Below are 25,892 nucleotides of genomic sequence, written 5' to 3' on the forward strand. Positions count from 1 at the left end.
ACAGAAATGGTCCTAGGTCTACACTTTGCCTAAACATTTCCCAGCAGTTTAACTAAGCTTTGGGAAATCCTTCATTCAACTCTGATGTGGTGCGCGTTAGTACCAGTGCACTTTTACTAGCCAGCAGTAATGATATAAGGTCTTTTGTCTCTGCGGTACAGAAGCTTTAGAATTCGTAACCACATTAAAAATAAAGACCCACAGATATCTCCCCCTCATTTTTCTCTCCACACAGAGATAATGCAATTATATGGTATGTTTCTGATTCATACAACAGATACAAAAGTCTATGAGCTGCTTTAATACTGGAAAATGCCAAACAAGGGAAGGATTTTACTTTCTCTTTTATTTTACACATTCCCTCAGGGTCATTTTAACAGCAAAAACAACTGACATTTTGCCAGTCCCCCAGTTATTGTCCTGGAGCGTCAGACACTGTCAGGGGATCGCTCTGAATTTTCATTCAGTTCTTGTATGGATGATGATCTTCTGGGGAAGCACAAGGGATGTGAAATCCAGACCACTAACCCAACACAGCACTCCACTGAGAAATGGAGTTTTTCAAGGCAGATTGATGAAGATGGAGGATTTCAGAGCACTTATGGGAAAAGGGGGGTGGAGAAGGTTAATTCTAACTTTAGACTTCTAAATTAGGGACTCTTAGGCACACCTTCCTTTCCTCATTTTCTATCCAAAGGCTTCAGGAGCACTAAATGATACCTAGGATGGTCTAGCTAAACAGGAAATGCTACTTATGTTAACCACAGCAAATATTGCACTTTTTCACATTTAACATTGATCTATATTATCTATAATATCTGTATTATTTTATAATATCTATATTTTGTCAACAAAACCAACATATATCTAGCAGATTTCTAAAAGTAATTAGCATTCATAATCACACTGAGACTATATAACCCCAAAGAAAAATTACACATGTGTGTGCAAAAATGTATGTACTGAACCATAAGCATGGGGTAGAGAAGCCAGTTTTTCCAAAAAAAAAAAAAAATATCTGTTTCTTACTTTATTTTTCTTAACTAATCTTGCTCAGTAATAAAGCAAGATAAATGCCAGTACTGAGGAATGTCTCCTTTTCCAGTGAAGATTACTTTGCTCTCTTGAAAGCATGATTTTTAAATTCCTGTTTCTTAATTAGGAAATAACCATTATAAAGGTGAAAAATTGGAATTATATAGATGTTAAAAAGTAGTAGTAGTTTACAACATAAGCAAAGTCAAGTTCTGTAAAGATTTGCAACTAAACACACATATCCCCCATAAATAGTTATGTGTATAAATCTCAACATGCAAAACCAAATCTTTCATAATAATCACAACCATTTTGAAACGCTAAGATGTAGAGGGTTTTACTTTTTAAAAAGGATTAATTCAAAGTACGTTTTTTCCCCCATATCTTCATAAAGGCTGATTCTGGCATCTTTTGTTAAGTCCAAATTTACAAATTTACAAGTCCAGTAATCATATTTTCCTTGCTTAAATACTTCTACGGAAACTATGAATAAACTGGTTTTTTGCTTTCTGCCTTGCAGCAAGATGCAGTCCTGAAACACATCTATGAGTGGCATAGCACTACTATTATTCTGACACATTTTTCAGTCACTCTCTGCCAAAAACACTTGGTTCTTGAAAAAACTTGAGTAGTTTTCAGCCCTTTTCTCCACAAGCTCATCTTCAAGTCCTTTTACGGACAGCACTGCCTCATGGAGTAGTGCAAGACAATCCAAACCCCATCCTTATCAGAGGTAACTGGAATAAAAAAAAAAAGAAAAAAAAGGCACTGTTTTTTTCCCCATTAGCTAAAAGCTGTCTGGTTTTGCACGTACTTGCTGGCCCTAACTTTAAGCTAGCTCCTCTTGTGGAATGAGGTGACTTTCTGGGCCTGTCCTACAGCGTTTCTTTTCACTCTTACCAGAGCTTCTGCTCCTCCAACGTCTTCAAGCACTAGTCTCCTTCATCAAGCTCCATGTGATCCTCCTACCTAACAAGCATTACAGTTCCCCAAAGAAAACATCTAGACCTATTCTACTGCTACGTGGAACACGAAGGGAGAAGACCTCAAAGGCCAGTGCTCAAGCCTGTTCCTAAGCATTCAGTTTTGTGGGGAAGCACAAAGCAGTTGCTACTTTTCTATGCAGAGTAGCTGCCTTGGTAAAAGCATCTCCACGCAGAACCTTTAAAGTAAAAGAACACTCTTATAAATAGCTTACTGCTTCAAAAACACGCAAAACAATTGTTGCTTGAGAAGTGAACTTTCAACATTTATGACGTATAGTAGAATAGGAGAAAGGGTACAGAAATCAGATGGCACCAGAGCTTTCTGTCTCAAGCTTCCTCAGTAAGTGACCCCATAACAACAAAAAGAACTTTCAATGTGCACTTTCTAGATTGTCCTATGAGTAATGATTTTTATTGAAGTTATAAACCTCTGAAAATAGAAGTTAATAATGGAATCTTAAGCACATGGTGAATCTCATGGTAAATCTCATTGCTAGGCAACAGGAAAAATACTCTGTTAACACATAGTGCAATTAAATTATAACGCTTTACTTAATTTATGGCACTGAAACCATCTTATTTCATGTACTTTCTTCAAATTCATCGATTGAAAAAAAGACATGAGCTGTCTTTATCAAATGAATTGTACTCCATTATAATACTCAAATCTGAGCACAGAAAAACGGAGAAGCCACACTATCCGAGCAGCAGTGGAGGGGATGTATTGCTGCTGTGCGGAGTAGGACAGAAAACAGGCTGTTGTCACACCAGTTCAGAAAGGCAAAAGGGAAGATGTCTAGGTGCGCCAAGTGTTGAATATATGTGAGAACTACCCACCACACACCTCTCCGAGTTATGCCACTGCTGTGGCGCTGAACTGGTGGAAGTCAGATGGCAAACCAGATTGGAAAACCGCTCCTCATTAAAACTAACCTTAGGTTTCATTTTGGATGTAGCCAAATAGTTACTGTCACAATTTTATTCTCTTCCTTTTAATTTGTAATTCAGGGTGAGAATGGAGAGCTGCACCGCAATGACATACCTATAATTGCTGAAAAGAACTGAACTAGTGGTTTTGCCTAGAAGCGAACAGTGTCTTCTAGACATACGGACTTGCTCGGGCTTAGGCTGGGGAACTCTGCACCTCATGCCATTTCTCTCTGTAGACTTCCTTTTATTCTCTTCCGCAGAAGTAGATGATGAACACTGGAGTTCAGCTGCTCCTCCATTATCCTCCCACAAGCAGTATGACAGTATTAAACAAATTATTGAACGTAATTTAGAAGGTATAATGATTTGTTATAGAAGTGTACACACTATTTAATGGCAGAAGATATTCCAGGCCTGTTACTAAACTTCAGCAAAGGAGAAAAAAAGGGAGGAGAGACATTTTTAATTACATTTAGAATTGGAACATATAATCAGAGGAGTGGCTTTCTGAAATCTACTATTGCCATTCATTCAACATTATTAAAATGGGGTGTATAATCAGGCTGTGATATAAAACACTAATTTGAATGCAAATCCTGTTTATATGCAACAGTTTACCAAATCAGGACCACTAGTCCTCATGTTCTCAATCAGTTCTGAGAAGTGTGTCTGTATGCAAATGGAGCTGCATACAAGTAAATGAGCTCATATTAACAGCACATTACAGTAAACGAGTTCCCTTTACAAGCAATAAGCGGACAGGGTTACAAAAGCCTGCCTTGTAGCATCTGAAATCTGTCAGCACCTTTGCATGTACAGAGGTGTTAATACCTTTGCCCCTCTAATATATACAGTGTGTAAAACATTTCAAACCATAGAAATGTAATTGCACTTTCCTTAAGTATAGCATTCATCTTTTTTTAAAAAGGTTTAACTTGACATTTATTGTTAAGCAATGTAATTAAGTGCCATGTGCTTCTGCGTATTCTCCCTTGCTCAGAAACACCACGAATGCTTCTATGTAAATGACTTTAATCAATCACTCTGTTTACGTGGCGATTCATAATCAAAATACCAGATATGCATTTTGAGGAAGGGTCCAAATAGCAAGTTAAACCCGAGGTAGAGCATAGAGATATAGAGGAATGAAGCCTGAGCATCCTTGTGCGTGTGGCAGAAATGACAAAATATTAGCACAGAAGAGGGATTGCTACTTGCGGCTTTTAAGTAATCCTGGTGTTTGGTAAATAACAGAAGATATTATTTATTTGTTCTTATTAAGAGGAATACATGCAGAGTTTCAATCAAGCAGCACTGCAGGTGCAGACTTGGCAGCAACCAGCCAAGCTCTGAACACCAGTATCAGAAAAGTACTAACAGCGAGATTGCAGGCAGCTTAGGGTCTGTTCCTGCCTGATCCCCCCTCTTCCTAACTACTTTGTTGTATATATAGATGATTTAATACAGGCAAACAGCTGAAAAACTAAAGGTAAGAAATTCTGTTCTTAACAGAATATGTATATAACTGTTCACATATATTTACCTCTGTTACTGCAAGATAAAAGAAATATTTAAAAAGATTTTCTTGAAAAATTACTTAAAGGTTTTGCTTAAACATATACAGACATTGGGAACAAATAAGTAGTTTCATGATGTAAAAAAAACCAGATAATTTAGGAATAGTATAATAAAACATGGCATTTTAATAATAAAAAAAATTATTTATGACAAACATTTGATAAAGAAAGGAGACATTCCCCAGATGTAAACGGGAAGAGTTTTAGTTCCTACAGAAACTTCCTCTCTGACAATGAAATAACTGAAATAACTATTTATACCATAGCAAGATATTCCATAGTGCTTAACACAACTCAGTACACTTTCTGAACAAAGACAACTGCCCCTTTGACTTGTCCTCTTACGCTTAACCAATCTCGAAGACTTGCAATCTAACATCATGAAAAACAGATGCGCTGCAATGGTTCAAATTCCCCCTAAAGTATTTCTGAGCAGCCTGTTCTGCCAAGTTCAGAGAGAAATTGAGGTGAAGCGTAGGAACAGTTTCCTCCAAAAACTTCCATAAAGAGAAGGAAATTTGCCTATTCTTTCGCAGTATAGACTAAGAGTAACTTTTAGAAATAAGTGCCTAGGAATTAAGACAAAGTCCTGTTCCATTCAACCACCAAAAGAGAAACTGGCCGCCGCCTCCTCCCTGATGGCTTTTAATACTGTTAAGAACTGAAGGCAAATGCAGCAGCCCGAAGTTTCTGCCACTTTCACCGCTATAACCTACAAACCTAAACAGCTCCCAGAGCATGACAACAAAGAGGTTACTCTCTACCGGGCACTCCAGGAGACTGAGGGAAGGCACTCCACACCGGGGTCCCACTCAATTTGAGAAAGCCCATGTCAATGCTGCGTCAGCCTGAAGGGAAGATGGCACACAGCTGTGGGGCAGCCTGGAACGGACACAAGAGTACGGGGACAGTCTCTGGGGACGACTGAAAAGGAATACTTCTGTGCATGCCCAGGACGACGACAGGAGACTGTATCAGCACAACTGCCTACAAAAGGCTCTTCCACTAGGTTCAAGTTGTTACTAGTGATGAGCACACATGTGCCGAGATTCCCATTTCCCAGGGGCTCAGAGCACTTGTTCTCTAAAAGACGACACTTTGAGAAGCAAACTTTTATTATCAAACTTGAGATTGATCGTTGATCTGCTGCTCTCTACCCTTGACCAACAAGCAGTCTGCACTACATAATTTGCAGAAGCTTTTCTTCAGAAATACAACATCTTTTTTTTCCTGTTCTATGATACAGAACTGTGTGTTGTTCAGCTGCTGAATAACGATGACTGGAAAAGAGATATGGAACTGGGTAAGTTTCTATTCTTCTGCCTATTAGTAACAAAATTAAGCACAAAACTAAAGTAATATAATAATATAAATGCAAAGAAATCAGAAGAAAGTGGGCTAGCATCACACCATCTAATTAAACTAAACACCAGGTTCATGCAGCTACATTAAACACATCGTCTAAACCGTAAATTCTCTTTGAGTTCTCCCTACTAATACACAAAAGCATCAGCATTGTTTAGCTATCAAATCCAAAGTCAACAACACATTTTTGAAGCAGTATTACCAGGACTCAGTTTAAGCTCATATAATTTATAATATGCTGGCTGATTCAGATTTTCCCTACGATAACAATAGAAGGAAATATTACAAGTGTTGGCAACAAACAGCAAAAGAGAGAAGCTTATTAAGCCCACCCCATAGGTATTTTAGCCAATATTTCTGTAATGATGTTTAAAGCTGACACACAGTTTAAGACTGAATGCTTAAGCTATGCAACGGAAAGCGATGTCCCTAATTCTCTTCACAAATCATTTAACTTCTTTAAACTTCAGTTCATATTCTGGTACAATGAGAAAACTAATGAATTCCTTATTGGCGTATCAACACACTAATATAGACATCATTTCATCTGCATCATTGAGACATTGATTTTAAATTAGTGCTTAGACTAAAAATCATTAGATTAAAAAGGTCAGAGAATTCTGTTTCTGAAGTACAATGTATAACGCTCTTTTGTATAGAAGATGGAACTTCTACAGAGGACAGTAGTTTAAGGCTTTCAGAAAAAGGATTACAGAAGAAAATAACATGATAAATGTTATTCGAGACACTTAAAATGCTGCTGAAAAAAACCTCTCCGATATCACCATAAACTGTGCAATACAAAAACTGGAATAGAATCAATTAGATGTAGACCACTGAACTGTGGCCAAAAGACAGTAAATCTCAATATGGGACTTGTTTTTTGTCTGGTGAGATGTTATTAGATCTCATGGTAAGTGCCTTGAGGTGAAACATTAATTTTTCAATAATGAAACGTTTTGGATATTTTTTTTTTTTAAATAGCCAGTTTTTCACAAATATGGACAAAACTCCATCCTCCAAACTTTCTGTACTTAAAATTCACAAGCATATCCTCCCCAGTCACTGAATACAAAGTAGTCTATGCTGGCTAACGAAACTGGCATTGCAGAGTCAGCTAGAGTTACTGCGAAGCACAACAATCAATACACCCAATAAGAAGTCACAACAAGGCTGCACAAAATACAGAACTTTTCGATCCCACAGAAAGATTCAAGAGGATGAGAGAATGTGAAAAAACAGTGTAAGTGAGAACACGTGCAAGAGCAAGCAGAGCAGATCACTGACTTGCTGGGATTCCTGACCATGGTATTGTGACTGTGATGTTGGCACATGTTCTCTGTTAAAAGAACTGTCTTTAGGTCAGAAAGGAGCAAGAACTGCATATAGGTTGTCCTTACGAAGAGTGGAATACAGAAAGCGCATTAAAGACACAGAAAAAATGTAAAAATTAAAATAAATACAATTTTAAAATTGTGCACATAACATTCCCGCAATTTAAAGATGTGCTGAAGGTCTTACTCCTAGAGTAGCAAGTGCATTTACTATGAATTACACAACAGATAATCTGTGAAAGCATCACATATAGATTGCCAAAATAATTGCTGTGCCTACAGAACCATGCTTTTGCATTCACCAGTGCCTTCAGTTATGAATCTGCAACAATAAAGTAAAAGCATTACTTGGATTCTAAATCTAATTAAAATAATTTGCTGAAGCTGCTGATACCACGAATTTCAGGGACATTCACTGACTATTGCCAAGCAAGGGACAGTCGTCATGTTTTCATTTGCTTCCTAAATTTCTGTTTAGCTCCAATTCTTACTTCATGGGTTTTATACAGAAAAAAACCTGTTTACATGTAGCAGAAAAAGTATTCAAAATGGGCACCCACTTCAGTTGCATAATAAAAGAGCTGTATTCCAAAGGCATCATTCTGCTGGGGGAACATACTCCTCTTAAAAGATACTGTTGATGGAACAAAACACTGTAAGAGGAAAAACATCTATAGCAGCTTCATACATAGTACAGAAAAGTGGGGTTTTTCTTTGTTAGAGAGGGGAAAAAAAGAAACAGACACTAATCTCTGGTACCTTAAGCACAATTACTTTACATTTGTGTCAATCACTTGGTATGTGAAAAATAATCACTTTCTACAAAGAATACTGGTACAAAACCTGCTGCTATTCTTGGAGTTATTTTCTGGGAGCAAAAGAGATATGGGAGGATGGTGTGAGTGAAAGATCAGTCTTTCAGCTTCTAACAGTGAGAATGCAAGTTGGATTATTAAAAAAAGAAAAACAACCAAGTGCAATCAGTTTAACAAATACTAATTTTTAAAAGCTGTTTATATGGTTATATTCATAGTTTATTTAATAAGTAGAATTATTGTGTAATGCTAAACGATGTATCAAAAGGTGGGGGGGAGGTTCCACTTCTGTTTTGATCAAAAGGATGAAAAAGAAATGCTGAAAAATTAAGAAAAAAAAACCCTAAAAAAGCATTTTTGATGAGCTGCACCTACGAATTCAGAAGCAACCCTAAAAATTCTCCTAAAAATCTTCACCACTCAGGAAGGGAAATACCAAAATCTTCATTGAGCACCAAGTTTCAACCAGGAGCCCATTTGGGATCCATTAATTACACACACATCTCTGAGAAAGGAGCAAGTCTTACAGGCCGCATCTAGAAGGCATGCTCTAAATGCGCCTGCCAGTGATAACACCAAATCCAGCACAAAGCTGAGCTGAGGCCACTAAAAAAAAAAAAAAAAAAAAAAAACAAACAAACACCAAAAAACCCAGAAAACGACATAAAAAACAACACCTATGGTTCTGCTGTTTTAATTGCGGCTGTTTAATATCATAATTAGACATATGAAAGAACCTATCCATGAATTGGAAGATGTGAGTTTCAATTTCTTAGGCAGGTGGCATTTACCTGGGTCACTGCAGGTGGCCAGTAGCAACCAGAATCCTATATAACGCCAGTAGCTGAGGTATTAACCCGGAAAAACTGGAACCTTGGATTAACTCAGTTTCCTGAATAGCACTGGTCACGCTCCCCCTTCTCATGTCTAGTCCTGGCCCCAGGAATCTTGCAGATTTGGCTGTAGAGCAGAAGGTTTTGACTGCTATATGTGATTTCAGGGCACTCTCCTGGGAAGTGGGAAATAAAAGCTTAAATGCTAAACTGAGAAAGTAAAGCTCCCATGTCCTGGATGAATGGTTATGGAAACTTCCCAGGCTGTTATTATGAACAGAAAATAAGCCTGTCAAGTTAAACTGAAAGAAAGGTCTTGGCACCTCACAGAAGATACTCAATTTTGGCTCTAAATCTGAGCTTTGCAGAGCTGTCCGATACAGGCTACAATTAGGTGCCAAAATCCAGGACAGAGACAGTAAGTGAGACATATCCCACAGACCTTTCCTAATAGCCCTCTTCTCAACATCGTCAGTATTGTTTATTCCCAGCCAGTGAACCTACCAACTTTGACTTACACCGTTCATTTCCATTTATTCCACACCAAGCTCTAAACCTCAGCACTCTGAGATACTGCACCTATTCTGCTAAGGCACTGCCAAAGAGTCAGAAGGTACATCCAAGGAGGGCAAAGTAACCTCTCAGTACGACTGGGAATGACAAGGGATGTACTCCCACCATCCCAGGTATTCAGTGGCTCCAGCCCAGGCTTTGGTTTAACTTTCCACTCTGGCAGGCAGGGCACCTACCCATTTGGCACAGCAATATCCACATCCCTTTTTGCATCTAGCCTACAGCAGCTAGAGGGAAATAACAGAGTCCTTTACTAGTGGAGAATAATATTGGAGATAAAGTAGAAGAGTGGCATTAGATGTCTACTATTTTTTGAAAAGTCTCACATAAACAACGGAAGCTCCATTTAGAAAAGAAAACCAATAGTGCCTTCTCTTTCCCTAATTCCTCTACCACTGGTATTCCTGTTTAGCAAACACTTAAGAACACGCTTAAATAGCCACCTCTTCCCAAGAACAAAGCTGGATGGCATTTAAGCACAAAGTTCTGAACTTTGTTGCAGAGAAACCTTAAACCTCAAAACATTTTCCTTTAAAAGCTCAAGGGGGACACAAAAACAAACAAAAAAAAGAAGAACAACAATGAAAAAAGCCACACAAAAAAAATAATTCCATTCTAGCCCCAGCACAGCCATTTTGAGACACCATGAGCTCTCTGCCATTTCCTCCTGTCCAGTCAACAAACCCAGCAAAAGAGCTGCATGTTTTGTGTTTGGTTTGTTTTATGCAAAGGAGGGCAGCCACACGCATACCTGTGTAATCTGTGCCAGAGATGAGAGTACTGGAAGCAGAGAAAAGAAAATACTCTCGTAGCCTGTTCCCACCGCAGCAGTAGCTGCACAGTCAGCTTCCATGAGAGCTGTGGAACCAGGCCAAGAAATGTTTGCTGTAAATACATTCTCGCTATGTCGTTAGGCTTTTTTTTTTTTATTTTAATCCTCAAAGACAGTTAAAATACATTTACTGCAAATGCTTCCAGTTAGCAGTAAGTTGTTGGCTAACGTTTTTGTTTTCTTCTGACTTTCCTAACACTTCTTTCTATGATTGTCAATTCCTTTAAAAGACCATAATCCCTTTTCATATTAGCTGTTAACGCAAGCCAATAAAGCTACAGGGATCCGTATAGATCCTGCTTCCTTCATTAAGACAAGAAAGGCAACAGAACAGGTTTTGTAGCTTCAGCCAGAAACAAAAAGAATCAAGCCCGTATGTGTTCAATCATACCGTCCCAAAACATACAGGAGCATTCGAGTTAGAGGGATATATTGCACTTGGGTGATGGTAGGAATACTCTTAACGCCGTAGGGAGTTAACCTGGGGGGGCAGAGGGATGGAAAGATGGAACCTCCCGTGCTTTCGGCTGCAGTTTGTCCCTGAATCTATGTTTAGGTTCTAATCTAGGACAAGGGGCAATGGGCACAAGCTAGAACATAGGAAGTTCCGTTCAAATACACGGAAAAACTTCTTTACAGTGAGGGTGACAGAGCACTGGAACAGGCTGCCCAGGGAGGTTGTGGAGTCCCCTTCTCTGGAGATTTTCAAGACCCGCCTGGATGCAGCCCTGAGGGATGTGCTTTAGGCAACCCTGCTCTAGCAGGGGAGTTGGACTAGATGATCTCTAGAGGTCCCTTCCAACTCTGAAGATTCCGTGAAATTCCGTGAAAATCTCCAGGAAGTACAGAAATTTCCCTTAAATATGTACATAGTAATTGGGACTCGTTAAGGCAGCTCCCTCCGGACAGACAGGACCTTTCAAGGTGATTATTAGCATTTGAGCAAATTAGTGATGATTTTATAAGTTCCTGTAAGAGGCTTTTCTAAACATCAACATCACAACTAAAGCATGGTATAGAAATTAGTGTCAAGACTTCCACTCATTTCAGTGGGCTCTAGATGAGAAAAACTTAGTTTATTCATCCTTTAGTCTTAGCAAAACAGATGTAACAAAAAACCATCATAAGCACCTTTTAAAACAAAGTCTTTTGTAAGGTATGAGCAGGTCATCGGCTTATCTTGCCCTTGAAGCAGTTCCCTTAATTTCAGTGATAAAATGAGGCATGCCAATTGACGTTCCTTGCTTTAAATGAAAGCTTATTAAAGATTTAAGAAAAAATATCACAAGCATTCAGAGTTATAGTTTACTGTCTGCCAGCTGTAGAAGCAGTCTTAGCAGCACACCGAAGCACAGTCTTAGCACTGCAAAGTTTGGCCACTATTTATTACCGAGTGTTGTTCCCTTTTTCAAAATATCTCAATAGCAGATCTTGACCTTTCTAAATAGAACAAATACATAATATCAATGATCTTACGGTGTAGGGCTGAAATGTCTGAATCTTTTCATTTCTGCACTTTGGATCACAAAAATAAAAATAGAAAAGCATCCCAACGCCCTAAAGATGCAACTGCTCTTACTGTTCTAAAGAACAGTGATGTCTCAACTTTCTTTCTTTTTTCCAAACTATAAAGTAGCAGACTTCAGCCTGAACTAACAATCTCAATGCCCACCTCAGGCTAAGATAACTCAAAACAGAAAAACAGAAGAAATATTTTTGTAATTGCTGAAATGCTGGCAAATTTTTCACTGTAGTGACACCTGGTGAGAGTACTATATTTTAGAATTATGCACTGCAAAGTATAAACACATCTTTGTAGTTTCTAATGTAAGCACAGCTTTGTTTAGTTTTATGAAATGTCAATTGTAAATATACTGCTACAGACTATCTGCCTCAATTCCTCAATTACTTTCAGACTGGATAAATACATGTATACTGTGAAGCACAAGTCAATTTTGAAATTAGCAAAAATTCTCAAATTTTTGGAAGGAAGGAAGGAAGATGCTGCTCAAACAGAAAATATAGAAAGAGGAAAACAATATTAATCTGCATTTCGCATATACACTTCAGGTACATCTACTCCATTAATAAACACACAGTGTGCACAGACTCTTAAATATGTATTAAAAGGCAAAAAGATGATAAAAGTTTGAAAAAAAGTACTAACAGCTATTCATGTTTCTGACCATCTTTGCTACAATTTCCCATTGTAGCATCTCACTTTTTTCACATCTTGAAAATTTACTGCCATAATGCAAGCTAAATGCCTTCAATGGTAATCTCTTGATAAAGTGCACTTCCTAAACCAAAAAGTGTTAAAAATAAAATCCACACTCAAAAAAAAAAAATCTTCTGGCTTCAACTGCAGTACTTTTTCTTCATTTGCTCTTTACATTTACAATAAGAATAATTTTCATCATTGACTCACTATTACTATTCTGGGGGCCCTTTCAATTCATTCAAAATATAGCTGCAAAAAAAAAAAAAATCATAGCCATCAATTTGTTATTGTCGTCTTCCTGCAGACCCAGTATGTGTCATTCTCTGCTAAATCCCCTTTTCACTACTTCCTCTCATCCACCAAAACACTCACTCACTAATTTCATACTGATGAGACACAGTTTTTTGCCCACACTAATAACTTCATCTTTGAGCCAGCCCCCAACGACATTTACCATGTAAGTTACGAAACACAGCAAAACTGGAACTTTATACCAATTTGCTCAAGACACGGATCTGAAGGATAAGAAGATTTTGCTACCCTGAAAATCCAAGGCTTGCACCTGTTCTCCTAAGACAAAGGGCATGAAGGTAAATTCAGGAGGAGAGAGTAACCCCTCAGAATCAGAATGACAAGTGATGTATTCCCACTATCCCATGTACGCAGTGGCTGCAGCCGAGGCTTTAGTTTGACTTTCTGCTCCTGCAGGCAGGGCACCTACCTCTTAGGCGTTGCAATGTTCCGCACAGCAATACCCACACCCCTTTTTACATCTAGCCTATAGCAGCTCAAAAGAAGGAACAGACTCCTTTATTAGTGGAAAAGAACGGAAGAGTGGCACCAGGTGTCTACTGCAGTCTGTATTTTGAAATTTTTCATGTAAATGAGTACCACCAGTATTCCTGTTTAGCAAACACTTAAAAACATGCTAGCCTCTAAATCCACATCTCCAGAATCCATTCCTGAACTCATTCCTGCTAGCCTTTCTTCAACTTTGCTTCTAAAAAAATTTGGACATAAAAGATTTATTCTATGTGTGTAACTTCTCATTTTAAGACATCTTTTGCTGCCATCTTTGAATTTTTCTTTGTCCAATTTAGACTGTAAAATACTCAAGGCTGAAATTGATAGCAAGATTTAAAAAAAATAAAAAATTCAATCTATGGTTCTATGCACTACGGAGGAGGGCCAGATGCCTTAGATTGAGTTTCATAAAGGTATGCATCCTAGGCAGTAAACTACTAAAGCTAAAGCAAAAAATTGCCATAAGTCTCCAGCACAACCTCCTATAAGGCATTGTTACTCAATTCTAAAATGTCTGAGAGCAACACACACAAGCCTAGAATCCCCATTTTTAAACCTCTCCTAGATCAAGGTACTTCTATCAAAACAAGAGGTATGATAGGAAAAAAGATACATATTTCTCTGGTTTTCCATTTCATAGTTCATATAAAGGATGCTCATTCAAGAGATAAGGCTTATTTGGGTTTGTCTTTTATGTCTCTGCCTACAGGGATCTGATCAGTACCTCTAAAGTCTACAGAGACTGGCCAAATGACTGGAAATGCTTACTGAGGAAACGATGCTCTCAATCATTATGTTGAAACTTGCTCATTTGATTGCAAGACCTAATTGTATATTCATTTGAGCAACAGAGATGAGCTAGCATGACTGTCTAGTTTAGTGATTAGGGCAGTCATGTTAGAGAGACACCTGCATTTCAGTTTAGGTTTTGACTGAGTGCTCTAACCACTGATCTCTCTGAAAGGCAGAACCATTTTCTCCTTTTTGAGCTGTAGGCTTTAATAGGGTTATATACCAAGAGTGAAATAGGTGGTGGAATGCAAATTTTAGAACTAATCCCAGATTCACAGAACAACTCAGGTTTGAAGGGACCTCCGGAGGTTATCTGCCTGGTCCATCTTGCTGCTCAAAGCAGGACCAACTCAAGTTACTCAAAGTCTTGCCCCGCTGAGTTCTGAGTATCTTCCAAAAGAGATTCTAGAGTCTCTCTGAGCAAGCTGTTCTGATGTGGGATTGCTTTTACAGGAAAGGACAGACAAACAACCCCCCCAACCCCTCATATTTCTTATTATATAGTGCAACTTGCATTCATTACCTCTTGTGCCATCACTACGCATACCCAGGAAGCAACTACCTTCATCTTCTCTGTACATATCCATTAGGTAGTTGAAGACAGCAGTTCTATTCTCCCTTCAACCTTCTCAAAACCAAAAAAAACCCAGTTCCCTCAGTGTCTCTTCACATACTATATGCTTCATCCCCCTTATCGCCCTCATGGCTCTTTGCTGGAGAATATATATGCAAGGTAGCATATACCATCAGAAGTTAAGCAATTGTGCATATACCTGCAAAAGACATTTAGGTTTTGATGAATATCAGTTGTGGTGAATGCCAGTGATACATTTCCAATTATCTTAGGCATTCTTAACACATATCACTGACACACACAAATACTTTGGGAACATGAAACAAAATATATTGTGCTGAATAGAAAAAAGTATATAATAAATTTATTTCATAAATATGAAAAAGTGTCAAAAGAAAAATTTTAGATTTACTTGGATATTGTAAATACTAGCCTTTGTATTTCTATGCACCTCTCAGGAAATGATAACTCACTACAGTGCTGAACTGTATAAACACAGAATGAAATTTCCATAGTCCCAAAAATGTAAGGCAAAAGACAGTATATGGACACAAACAGAAGCCAAAGGGCAACTCTTAGTAAACCAATCAATCAGGCAGACAGCTCAGCATGTAGTACCTAACTAACTTACTGACAATGTTCTTGTCGTGTACTGCTTCCAAACCAAATATACATCATCCCTTCTAATTTGGAATGGTTTCCTCTAGTTTTTCCATTGTTCTGTTTGTAAGAAATCTATTTATACACCCAGGCAAACAACACAGTGCAAAACTGTGAAAATTTATATGCTGAAAAATTTATGAGATTTAACACAGTGTGTTATAAACACCCATGATAAATGAGATCAGACTGATGTCTACAGACACCATATAAAGAACATTTTGCTGCACAGAACATGCACAGCAAACAGTCAATGGCAAACCTCACAACCCACAGGCAGCTCAATATTTCAAAGACAATTTATCCATCTGTCTGCATCTTCCTTATTCCTAATAATTTACGATACTCTACAACTACTTATGTATAGTAACTAAGCAGCACAGAATTATGCTACAAAAAAGGCTTGAGTACACACATGTATATTCACACATACACACTCTACTATATAAATATTACCACCATTACCTCTGGCAAGTGCTGGTTTCAAAGCGGTTCTCTTAGTAGAAGACAGCTTCAGAAGCAAAGTAGTACACAAAAGCTCCACCTCTAGCCAAACTTTCAAAATTATGTACAATTGCAATAACCACATAAACTGAGTTAAAGTCTTTTTAGAGGACAAGACTGGATCTTCAGACTACAGCACTATTCAGCTTTGGGTTGAGCTAAAAAAAATAATTTTTATCACTATTCTGATGAATTTATGGTTTTCAACATCAATCTACAGGGGATAATGCCTGTCCATGCTTCAAAGCACAAGGCCCCATTTCCTTTTGCTAATGTGCAACTGCTCTGCATTAGAAGTTTTATATAATTTGCTTTCTGCTAACTTCTCTGTATTCTTTCCTTTCCAATTATATCCCTCCCAGTCAAACTTTGCTTATTTTTTCTTTAAATACATACTTTCTATAAAACAGACACACTAAACTCCTGCTAAAAGAAGCAGCAAGAAAGAGATGGAGGATTTACAATTAGACAATAAGAAGAGTATTTTAGGGACTCATTAGAATTGAGCCACTCCAAGAAAAGCTTCATTGTCTTTCTGGGAAAATATGTTCATCCTTATCAGGTACGTCTAAGGAACCTTTAGAGCTCACGATGTACTTAACAGTGCTGAGGCTCTCTTTTATAGCCATACTATACCAAGGATGCTGCCAATGCACAAAATGTTCTGGCTACTCCAGAGGAGCATGATAAGGAAGAAATACAAGAGTCTTGCAATGTAAGATCTGACTAGTCTGCAAAAAAATAGGCTAAAATGTCACATCAGGGCAAGAAATCCTGTTAAGGATGTTAATCAACCAGAGATCCTTGCCTTGAAAAGAGAGCAGATTTCTGGGCTAGTTCCAAGGGGACCGCCTGCACTTAACAGAATTGCTGACATCTATAATCCATGTTGTGTAGGCAACACTTGCTTCTAATAGTGATACAACTTTATCTATTGATACCACAAAGTGTCCAGTTTCAGCTGGGACACAGTTGATGTTCTTTCTAGTGGTTACTGTGTTTCAGATTTGGTATGAAAGGAATGGCAATAATGCATATTGTTTTAGTTGTTGCCAGGTGATGTTTGTATTTTTCAAGGACTTTTTTCAGCTTCCCATAGAAGCTGAGAAGGAGCCTAGACAGAACCATGGAACGGCCAATGGAATACTCCATACCATAGATGTCATGCTCAGTATACCAATGGGGTTGGGCGGGCAGGAATCCACAATCCCTGCTCAGGACAGTGCCAATTCACCAGGAGGTAAGAGGGACTTTTTTCATTATTATTATCATTATTATTGCTATCGTTATTATTATTTTCCTTTTCTGTTATTGTTGCTATTACACTGTCTTTATCTCAACCCACAAGTTTTTTTTCCTTTTCCTCTCCTTTTTTCCTTCTCCCTGCCCTTTTGGAGGAAGGTGAAGAACTGCGCAAGCAGCTCTGTAGATCTAGCCACCAGCTGGGCTTAAACCACAACACAAAGATACAAGGAGAACACGACATGCTGAAATATGCACCTTTTTTTTTTACCTGTAGTTCCATTCTTTTATTTGATTTTTTTTTAATATAAAAGCTGACTTTTCCACTGCATATTGATTTTTTTTTCCTTCTCTGCTGGTATTTCAACTTGATAACACATGTAGAATAACATACAGAATACAAGATCAGATAAAGCAACATTTACTATCCTTCGTATTAAAAAAGTTTTACTAATTACTGCCTAAACAAGAAACCCCATCCATTTGTATTGCTGCTGTGACTATAGCAGCTACTAAATTGGCAGCCAACACAGTGCCACTTCCTCTCCCCCAACCTTTTGACAGAACAATTGCCACACTATACTCCGAAACCTACAGAATGCCGTCATGCTGCTCCCGGATCAGTTCAGGATTGTGCCTGCACTCTTCTAATTGCTCCTTTGCCATTGACCTGTCAAGATGTCTTCAGGCAGAAATGAGAACGGTGCTAGAAACTTACCATACCAGTCTGTATGGGACAGCGGTGATGACCATTTGAAATCCTTGTTGCAAACGCAGTTTAAACTAGGGAACAAGTTTTGCTTGCCTTTCTTTTTTTTTTAAATAATCTTCATATTTCTAAGGTTCTTAATTGTCTACATGACGCTTATTTGAGCAGAGCTTTTCAGACACATTACTGTTCAAGTACAGGCTTTAGGTAACTGTCAAAAAAATTCGTATCTTTATTAGCTTACTGTACTTAGCCTAAAGGTTAATCAGAAGCCACTCGCACAACAAATACAACAAGATGATGCATTTTGGGGTAGCTTGTTTAATCTGAACCAAGTACCATAAGCACTAAGTCAAACCACACAGAGTAAAGGAACAAGTGCTGAATGGGACTATACAAAAGAGTAGGCAGCTCCTGAAGTGTACGTTAAGTGAAAACTGCATAGAAAAAGCCTAATGCTACAGATGACACTGGAGAACTATCAAAACTTCCTTACCTGGGTGTTAACAATATCTTCAGAGAAAAGAACTGTCTTTTAAAAAACTCAAGTAAACAAAAAATACTCTCTCACCTACAGGCAGGCAAGATTCAAAGGAATTGTTAACAGAGGTGAAAGAATTTTTACATAAGGATAACTGTGGCAGGGAAATGGGAAGAGTTAAAACCCAGACAAGAGAAAAAGAGCACCTTGCAGTGTAAACAGGCCTATAGAACATCGAATTATGTGAATGAAGTCGCTTCTCAGCCACAACAAAACTTCAGATAATTTCAAGGCATTTGAAATAGAGAGATATTTAACTGAGTTATGATTCTATAATGTTAACTAATGTTAACCAAACAAGCATCCGGTTATTTACAGAGCAAATGCACAGTCTTGATGCTCTTAAAACACAAAAAACACCCTCCGCCATCTAATAATAAACACCATTATAAAATACCAACAGCGTTTTTAATGCAAAAGTCTGGGACCTCTGTGTTTTCTATCTGGTTGAATTAACTATTTTAAGAACTTAATATTTTATCAGCTTGTCTGAATGCACACAAGCTCCTTACACTTATATTATACCATAAATCTAGATTAGGGAGCTAATTTAGGTGATTTATATGTAGTTATAGAGGTAAAGCAGATATTTCTCAAGAATATGGTTTTAGTTAAATATAAGCAGAAGTATTTTACTCTTGCAAGCAACTTTATCCTGTCAAAAAAAAAGGTAATAGCTAAGACCAACCAGAACAGATAAAGAGAAAACAAGGAAAAAATTTCAAAGCCCCCAACAGATCACAAATCTATTTCTAATATGAAATGGAATGAGAGTATATTTAAAAACATCATTGCATGCGGTGGTCCTCTCCTGTTTAGGCGTCCAAGGCTACAACACTACTGGTTCTACAATTAACCCCTTCTTGAGACTGACTAGTAACTACATCAGAGGGATATAACAGTTTTTAAAACCAAAATAGCATGTGTTAGTCTGGAAAATGTATTAGTTATTTTCTCAAAACTACCTGTACATGAGATAGAACCTGCTGGTTCTCCCTGTGATCTGTGATCTTCTTTCTTCAAAGGAGGAGATAAAAACAGGCTTTTTCAAGCACAGATTTAATACTACCTTGGTCATCAAGCATGTGGGGGGTTGACCTTGGCTGGACACCAGCTGCCCACCAAGTCACTCCATCACTCACCTCCTCAGTAGGATGGGAGGGGAGAGAAAATAAGATGGAAAAAAAACCTTGCGGGTCAAGATAAAAGCAGCTTAATAAAGCAAAAGAAAACAAAAGATTTATTCTTTACTTCCCATCATCAGGTAACATCCACCCACTTCCCCGGAAGCAGGGCTTCAGTATGCATAGCAGTTGCTCCAGAAGACAGACATCGTAATAACGAATGCTCCCCTCCTTCTCCTTTCTCTTTGTTTTTATTTCAGACATCATACCGTATGGAATATCCCTTTGGTCAGTTTGGGTCACCTGTCCCAGCTACGTCCCCTCCCAAGATCTTGCCCACCCCCAGCCTAATAGTGAGGTAGGAATGTTGGAGAGACAGCCTTGATGCTGTGTGAGCACTGCTCAGCAGTAACCAAAACACCAGTATGTTATCAACACCTTTGTACCTACCAACACAAAGCACAGCACTATGAGGGCTGCTATGGGGAAAATTTACTCCATCTTAGCCAGACCCAATACAACGTGGAGGCAAAATGCTTGTGGGGAGAAGAAATTTAGCTGTAAAGCCTTCCTCTTTCAGAATTCAGGTTGCACTGTCAGGCACATCACTGATGCCCAGAGCATTAATGGACTCTGTCTCGTTCCTACAGCATGATCGGCCAGCCTGTAACTGCTCCGTCTGTTGCTAGGGAGCAATGAGCTCATTACAAGGCATCATCCGCACCCTCCGCAAGGATGCTGGCACATGTTTCCCATCTGGGGATACCACCGATTGAAGCAACGGCACTGGAGCGCCTGCAAGTCTTCAGTCTCCCAGGGTGGAGTATGCCAATACAGCAGCTGCTAACTTTAGCTCTACCTTCGAGGTTTCAGGCTCTAGGCTTTGTGAGCCTGGCCAATGCAATGCAACACACAAAGAGGTCAGAACAGCCTTCCACAGCGATTGGCATGGATACCACTTATTTTTAAAGGCCAAATCTAGGCAGAGACGTTCTTCCTGAAGTTTTGGCAGACACATGGCTTTTTTGACTAGGGCAATGATTGCCACTATTCTAAAGTCTGTGTTAGAGCAGAATTCAGAAAAAAATGGAAAAAGGCTGAAAAAAAAAAAAATAATCTTTTCAGTCATTAAGGGAGCACAAGATCTGGAGGCATTTACAGAAGACACACAGAAACCTAGTAATCTCCAAGCTGTATACATTAAATCCCTGGAATGGATGTCAGCCGTGAACAATCTGGGTCACTTCAAAGTCTAAACATGCAACCTTAATGCATTTTTTCAGCTGTTTGTCTCATTAGCACTTCACAGATCTATTCACAATGAGAGGGAAAAAAAAAAATCTGTCAAGAAATAAAAAAGCCGCCCCGCTTCCATATGCCAGGAAATTTATTAACTAACAATCTATCTGCATTACACAGAGATGGTATCTAATGATTTTCATGTACCTGTCATATGTCAAATGCCATCCAAGAATTCTTAGTGCTGGTGAATTAACGAGCACATAAGGGAATACAGCTGTAGATATGCATAGATATCTATACATTCAAATCCTTAGGCAACTTCAAAATGCCTTTTTTTTTTTAACAATACATAAAGAAACATAAAAACGAATGAGAAGGAATGCAAATTGGGGTGACTCACTCATCGAATGCATGGAACAACAGCTCAGTTTGAAGGGGACAGGTAAATGCAAAAGGTGTCAACTTTCCCTCTTACCTGAAGTTAAGATTAAATTCTTAAAAATTTAAGATGACCAAGATACAAAAAATGCTCAACACTAATATATGAAATAACGTCATGGATACTCATGTATTAGTTAAATGCATTTTAAAATAACCGATTAGTTTGAAACACAAATATGTTCCTGACTCCTTACCTGTCTCAACAATTTCTCAACAGCTGACATTACCATGAGCCCCCTCCACACAACCGGGGCAGTCTCTTCTATCAAGAAACCCATAGACATGCTGAAACAACAAAGCAAAAACTTAAGGTTTCCAGCACAGTAACAAATACATCTGTAAAGAAGTTTGATTTAAATAAAAATATATGCTCACCATGCAATTCCGTAGTTCTTAAGGGGCCTCATTAGATTTTCTAAAACAGAAGCAAACAAGGGGGGTTTTTTTGGGGGGGGAGTTTGTTTGGGGGGGTTGTTTTGTTTGTTTTAAAGAAATACGCTTACACATTTTTTTTTCCTTTTAAGAGCAGTCTTCCCTCTCTGTTAAAAGCATTTGTCTATTTTCCCCCTTATCTCTTCAATATATGTGTACCTTTATCTATTCTACCCAAGAACCTGGCCCCACTTTTTCTTAGGTTGTTACATTTTACTGATACCATTAATTTTTTTCCAGAATAACAATGCATTTGCCCATAATATAATGTCACTTTGTGTTGCTGAAACCAAGACTTCATCTATTTGTATGAAATCTCCATGCTGCAAGGCATAAGTCTCCTATTTAGGCAGCCGCCTACTTCTGCAATACTTCACTAAATGCGGAGTCATCTGTATCAGAACAAAATCGAAGTCCTACAACCCGATGGGATTTCGATTTTTTTTTTAAACTATGCTATGCATTAATCTCACAAATTAGAGGATTGCTCCCACTAACACACCAATGATTTGGGGAAATCTTCTCCTTGTATTAAGTCTGCTTTGGAACCCCAGAGGAGAGGTACCCAGTAAAGCCACCCCTAAACTACATTCTGTCATCAGCTTTGGGTAAGAAGTCCTGGATTTCTTCAGACTGGTAGAAGTCTGCAGGACTTCCAAAATTTCTGGAGGAATGAAAGATGCTTATTTGAACATTGCAGAAGTAATATCCTTGTCATACTCCATATTCCTATACTTCCCAGTGTCAAGAAAAAAAGGAGGGTGAAATATCATAAATCGTTTCGCTGGCAAAGGGGCAAGCAAGCAGAATGTAAACAAAAAATACATGCATTCAAAACAAAACCCTGCAAAAGCCAAAAACTCCTCTTTATAGTCTCTGCCATCTAGATCCACACCCCATCTCAAAACGGTGCATGCACATACACAAAAGAACAAAAGGAATTTTATTTGGTCGAGCTGGTTTATTTTAAGAGCATGCACAGGCAGGAACCAGCAGAAAATATAAAGAATACTTTAAACAATAAAAAATATATTATAATACATATTTTGACAGAAACCTTTGATGCACCCAAAGTAAAATATATAGAGATAGTAAATTAAAAACAATGTGAATATAATGCAGTGCATTCAAAGCTGAATTCCAAATTCAGACAAAATAACACCCTAGAGCATGCAAATTAAACGGCTAAACTCTACAGATGAAAGCTTTCAAGCAATCAAGTAAGCGGGCATTCAAGCTATGTAATTTTGTAGAAATATGGCCGAAAATAAATTGGATGTAGTTTTTCCGATCACAGCGTTTTGGTTTACAAATCAAAAAGAACGAAATAGGAAGCTAAACAAATCACTTGCACGACTACTGCATTCAGGAATGAGTATGGAACTGCTATTGGAAAAGAGACAGGTTTGGACCGATGCACTGCATCGGTCTAATACAGCTCTTCTCTACTTGCACAGCTCTTTTCAGTGTTTAGTCAGGGTTTATTTTGGTGGCATTACACTGTCTAACCACACTTCTAGGAATCACAGTCTTACTTATCCCCCCTGCAGTAAGATAGTTTTGTAATAAGGAAGTTGACGACATTTGAACTTCAGCCTAGAGCCGTCTCTAAGCACTGCTTTGGTGTCCTTGTAAACAGCATACATACCACCACAAGTTAAAATACTCTTAGATGTCTTGAGAAAAATGACTACATATTTACCTATGAGGGGGTTTTAAAAAAGAAAGAAACGGGGGGCGGGGGGGGGAAGTAGCTGCAACATCATGTATCATTGCAGATTCAAGTTCTGCTTCATTTTTACCATGAAATAGGAACAATTTTAAGATAAAATGAAAACAAAAAGGGGAGGCCAATCCTCGACCACTCAGCACATGAGGACCAGGAACTGGAGGGTAAGAAGAATGGAAAAGATGCATTTATTCTGAGAAAGTTCACCAAAATACCATGTCACTTCTCAGTTCAATCCAAGTGCTCTACAGTATGTTCAGAGATCTCCCTTTCCTTCACCTCAGTGGGTAAAACAGGAGAGCTGCTGCAAGTACACAAACACTGACCTACAGAGCAGCCAAAGGGGCGCCTCTGTTGTTAAAACATGTGCACTGTTTATTTCTCAACGGTAGAGTTTCGTTTTATGAAAACTGGATCTTATTTTCTTTGGTTAACAACAAGGACTATAAACTGCTCTGAGCAGCAAAATTTAATCAAATTTATACAATGCACATGAACAATTCACAACCTGCTGCATATTCTGGCTATGATGTTCTGCATATTCTCAAAGTAATACAAAATATTGCAGAGCACCCCACTGTTTGCCTACTGCTAAAAAGCATTCTTAAGACTATCTCAAATCTAAAGTGCTTCAGTGGGCTCTGGTAATAACCCTTGTCTCATCAAAATCAACAGGCATTCCTCCTCCTTCGTCCTGGGTCTCGTGAAGATCTTCTAAGACATAACATGTAAAGAAGATTTAGCTTAATGAGATCTCAGTAACACCTCTAATTCCCATTGCTTTCAGAGTAGAGCTAATGCTTCCTTCTCTGTTATCAGACACCCACCACACAGCTCCAAAAATCCAACACGCAACAAAACAGATTTCTTAAAATCGCAACACACAGCAATACTATGCCACCTACGCTAAGAAATCAATAAAATATCCTTGTTTACAACTTTTCAGTAAGCTTGATGGCCCTAAATAAAAGGGTGCTTTGTTTTCTCTGAACATACAAAATCAGATCAATAAGATCAACAGAGCACCAATGAAATGTCAATAAAACGTGTTTTCTGGTCGGCTACAAGCAGGGCACTAGACAAGACAGACACAAGCTAATTCCTGGAAGCATTACAGCAGATTGCTGATTAAAGGAGTTCTAGGACTGGTCTGAAGGCTGGGTTGTTACATGGGGAAGAACAATGTTGAAGTCGTTAGGATGGATCTTCTACATTTCGTAATTACTTTTTTTTTTTTTTTCAACTTTTTCCCCAGAAAAAGCAAGCCTTGCAGACTATCCTGAGGAGGTATCTGAGTTACTCCATTCTTTTTCTGTAGATAGCCTGACATAGCTGTTCAGTGGTGGCCATAGGTTAGTGCTGCACAGAAAGTACGTACAGAGCTATATACGTGGTTTTAGCTGGGATAGAGTTACTTTTCTTCATAGTAGCTCGCATGGTGCTATGCTTTGGATTTGTGATGAAAACAGTGATGGTAACACAGAGATATTTTAGTTATTGCTGAGCAATGCCTGCAGAGCATCAAGACGTTTTCTGCTTCCCACGCTGCCCCACCAGCGAGCAGGCTGAGGGTGCACAAGAAGTTGGGAGGGGACTCAGCTGGGACAGCTGACCCCAACTGACCAAAGGGATATCCCATACCACGTGGTGTCATGCTCAGCAATAAAAGCTGTGGAAGGAAGAATGAAGGGGGGGACATTTGGAGTTATGGCGTTTGTCATCCTAAGTAACCATTACGCGTGATGGAGCCCTGCTTTCCTGGAGACAGCTGAACACCTGCCCGCCGATGGGAAGTAGGGAATGAATTCTTTATTTTGCTTTGTTTGCACACACAGCTTTTGCTTTTCCTAATAAACTGTCTTTACCTCAACCCACGAGTTTTTGCACTTTCACCCTTCCGATTCTCTCCCCATCCCGCTGTGGGTGTGTGGTGCTTAGTTGCTGGCTGGGGTTAAACCACAAGGAGACATATAAACTCTTGGCTTAATTTTCAGAAGAGGTCTGTTGACTGATACATTAGAGGAAGCAAAGGCTTACATTCAGTCTTATCTCATCAGGTAAGTAAAGATCATTATTCCAGAAGACTGTGGTGTTATACTACACCTCCTCAGGAGGCACCACGCTGTTTAAGAAAAGCAAAGGTAGCTTATAATTATTAAATATGAGTACAGTGGATCGTGCAACACCCTAGCAAATCTATTTTGAGCTTACTGACTGAGTGAGCACTAATGCAGAGGAGTTGCTCAGAGCCTGAATTAAGGGGTGGGTTGTTGTTTTTTCTTTACCATTTCAAAGGCAAGAAAATATTGAAACACGAGATGAAAACACTGGAAGCTCAGATATTCCTCCGTTAAAGATTTCCTATTGTACTCAGCTATTTTTGGAACTTGCCTCTATAATGAAAGATCAGAGACTTCCTAGAATGATAACCAATTATTTTACTCAATGTTTGTCTTCCAAAAAAATCTTAATAGTGGAAGTCACCTGTGTGTCCTAACTGGATTTTGGCCATTGAGCAGGAATGTGGTGCTTTTAAGTTGTTCTAAGATGGGACATCAATAGCTAAATCTATCAAAAAGTAGAACAATTGTATGATT

General features: G+C 38.6%; 1 protein-coding gene across 2 annotated transcripts in view; it reads right to left on the bottom strand.

The window, feature by feature from the left end:
* The window catches only part of NUBPL (NUBP iron-sulfur cluster assembly factor, mitochondrial), an 87,057-nt gene that overhangs the window by 35,054 nt on the left and 26,111 nt on the right, over nucleotides 1-25,892 (bottom strand). Inside the window, exons 5-7 of one of the 2 annotated variants that reach the window (XM_054200871.1) lie at nucleotides 22,253-22,295; nucleotides 21,510-21,548; nucleotides 21,329-21,419 (exon numbers count right to left, since the gene is read on the bottom strand). In XM_054200871.1, the coding sequence (XP_054056846.1) occupies nucleotides 21,329-21,419; nucleotides 21,510-21,548; nucleotides 22,253-22,295 (173 nt within the window). Of the gene's footprint in view, nucleotides 1-21,328; nucleotides 21,420-21,509; nucleotides 21,550-22,252; nucleotides 22,296-25,892 lie in introns of both variants that reach the window. The other variant, XM_054200873.1, reaches the window with a different exon arrangement.

Source organism: Rissa tridactyla, chromosome 4, assembly GCF_028500815.1.
Source record: "Rissa tridactyla isolate bRisTri1 chromosome 4, bRisTri1.patW.cur.20221130, whole genome shotgun sequence".
NCBI lineage: Eukaryota > Metazoa > Chordata > Aves > Charadriiformes > Laridae > Rissa > Rissa tridactyla.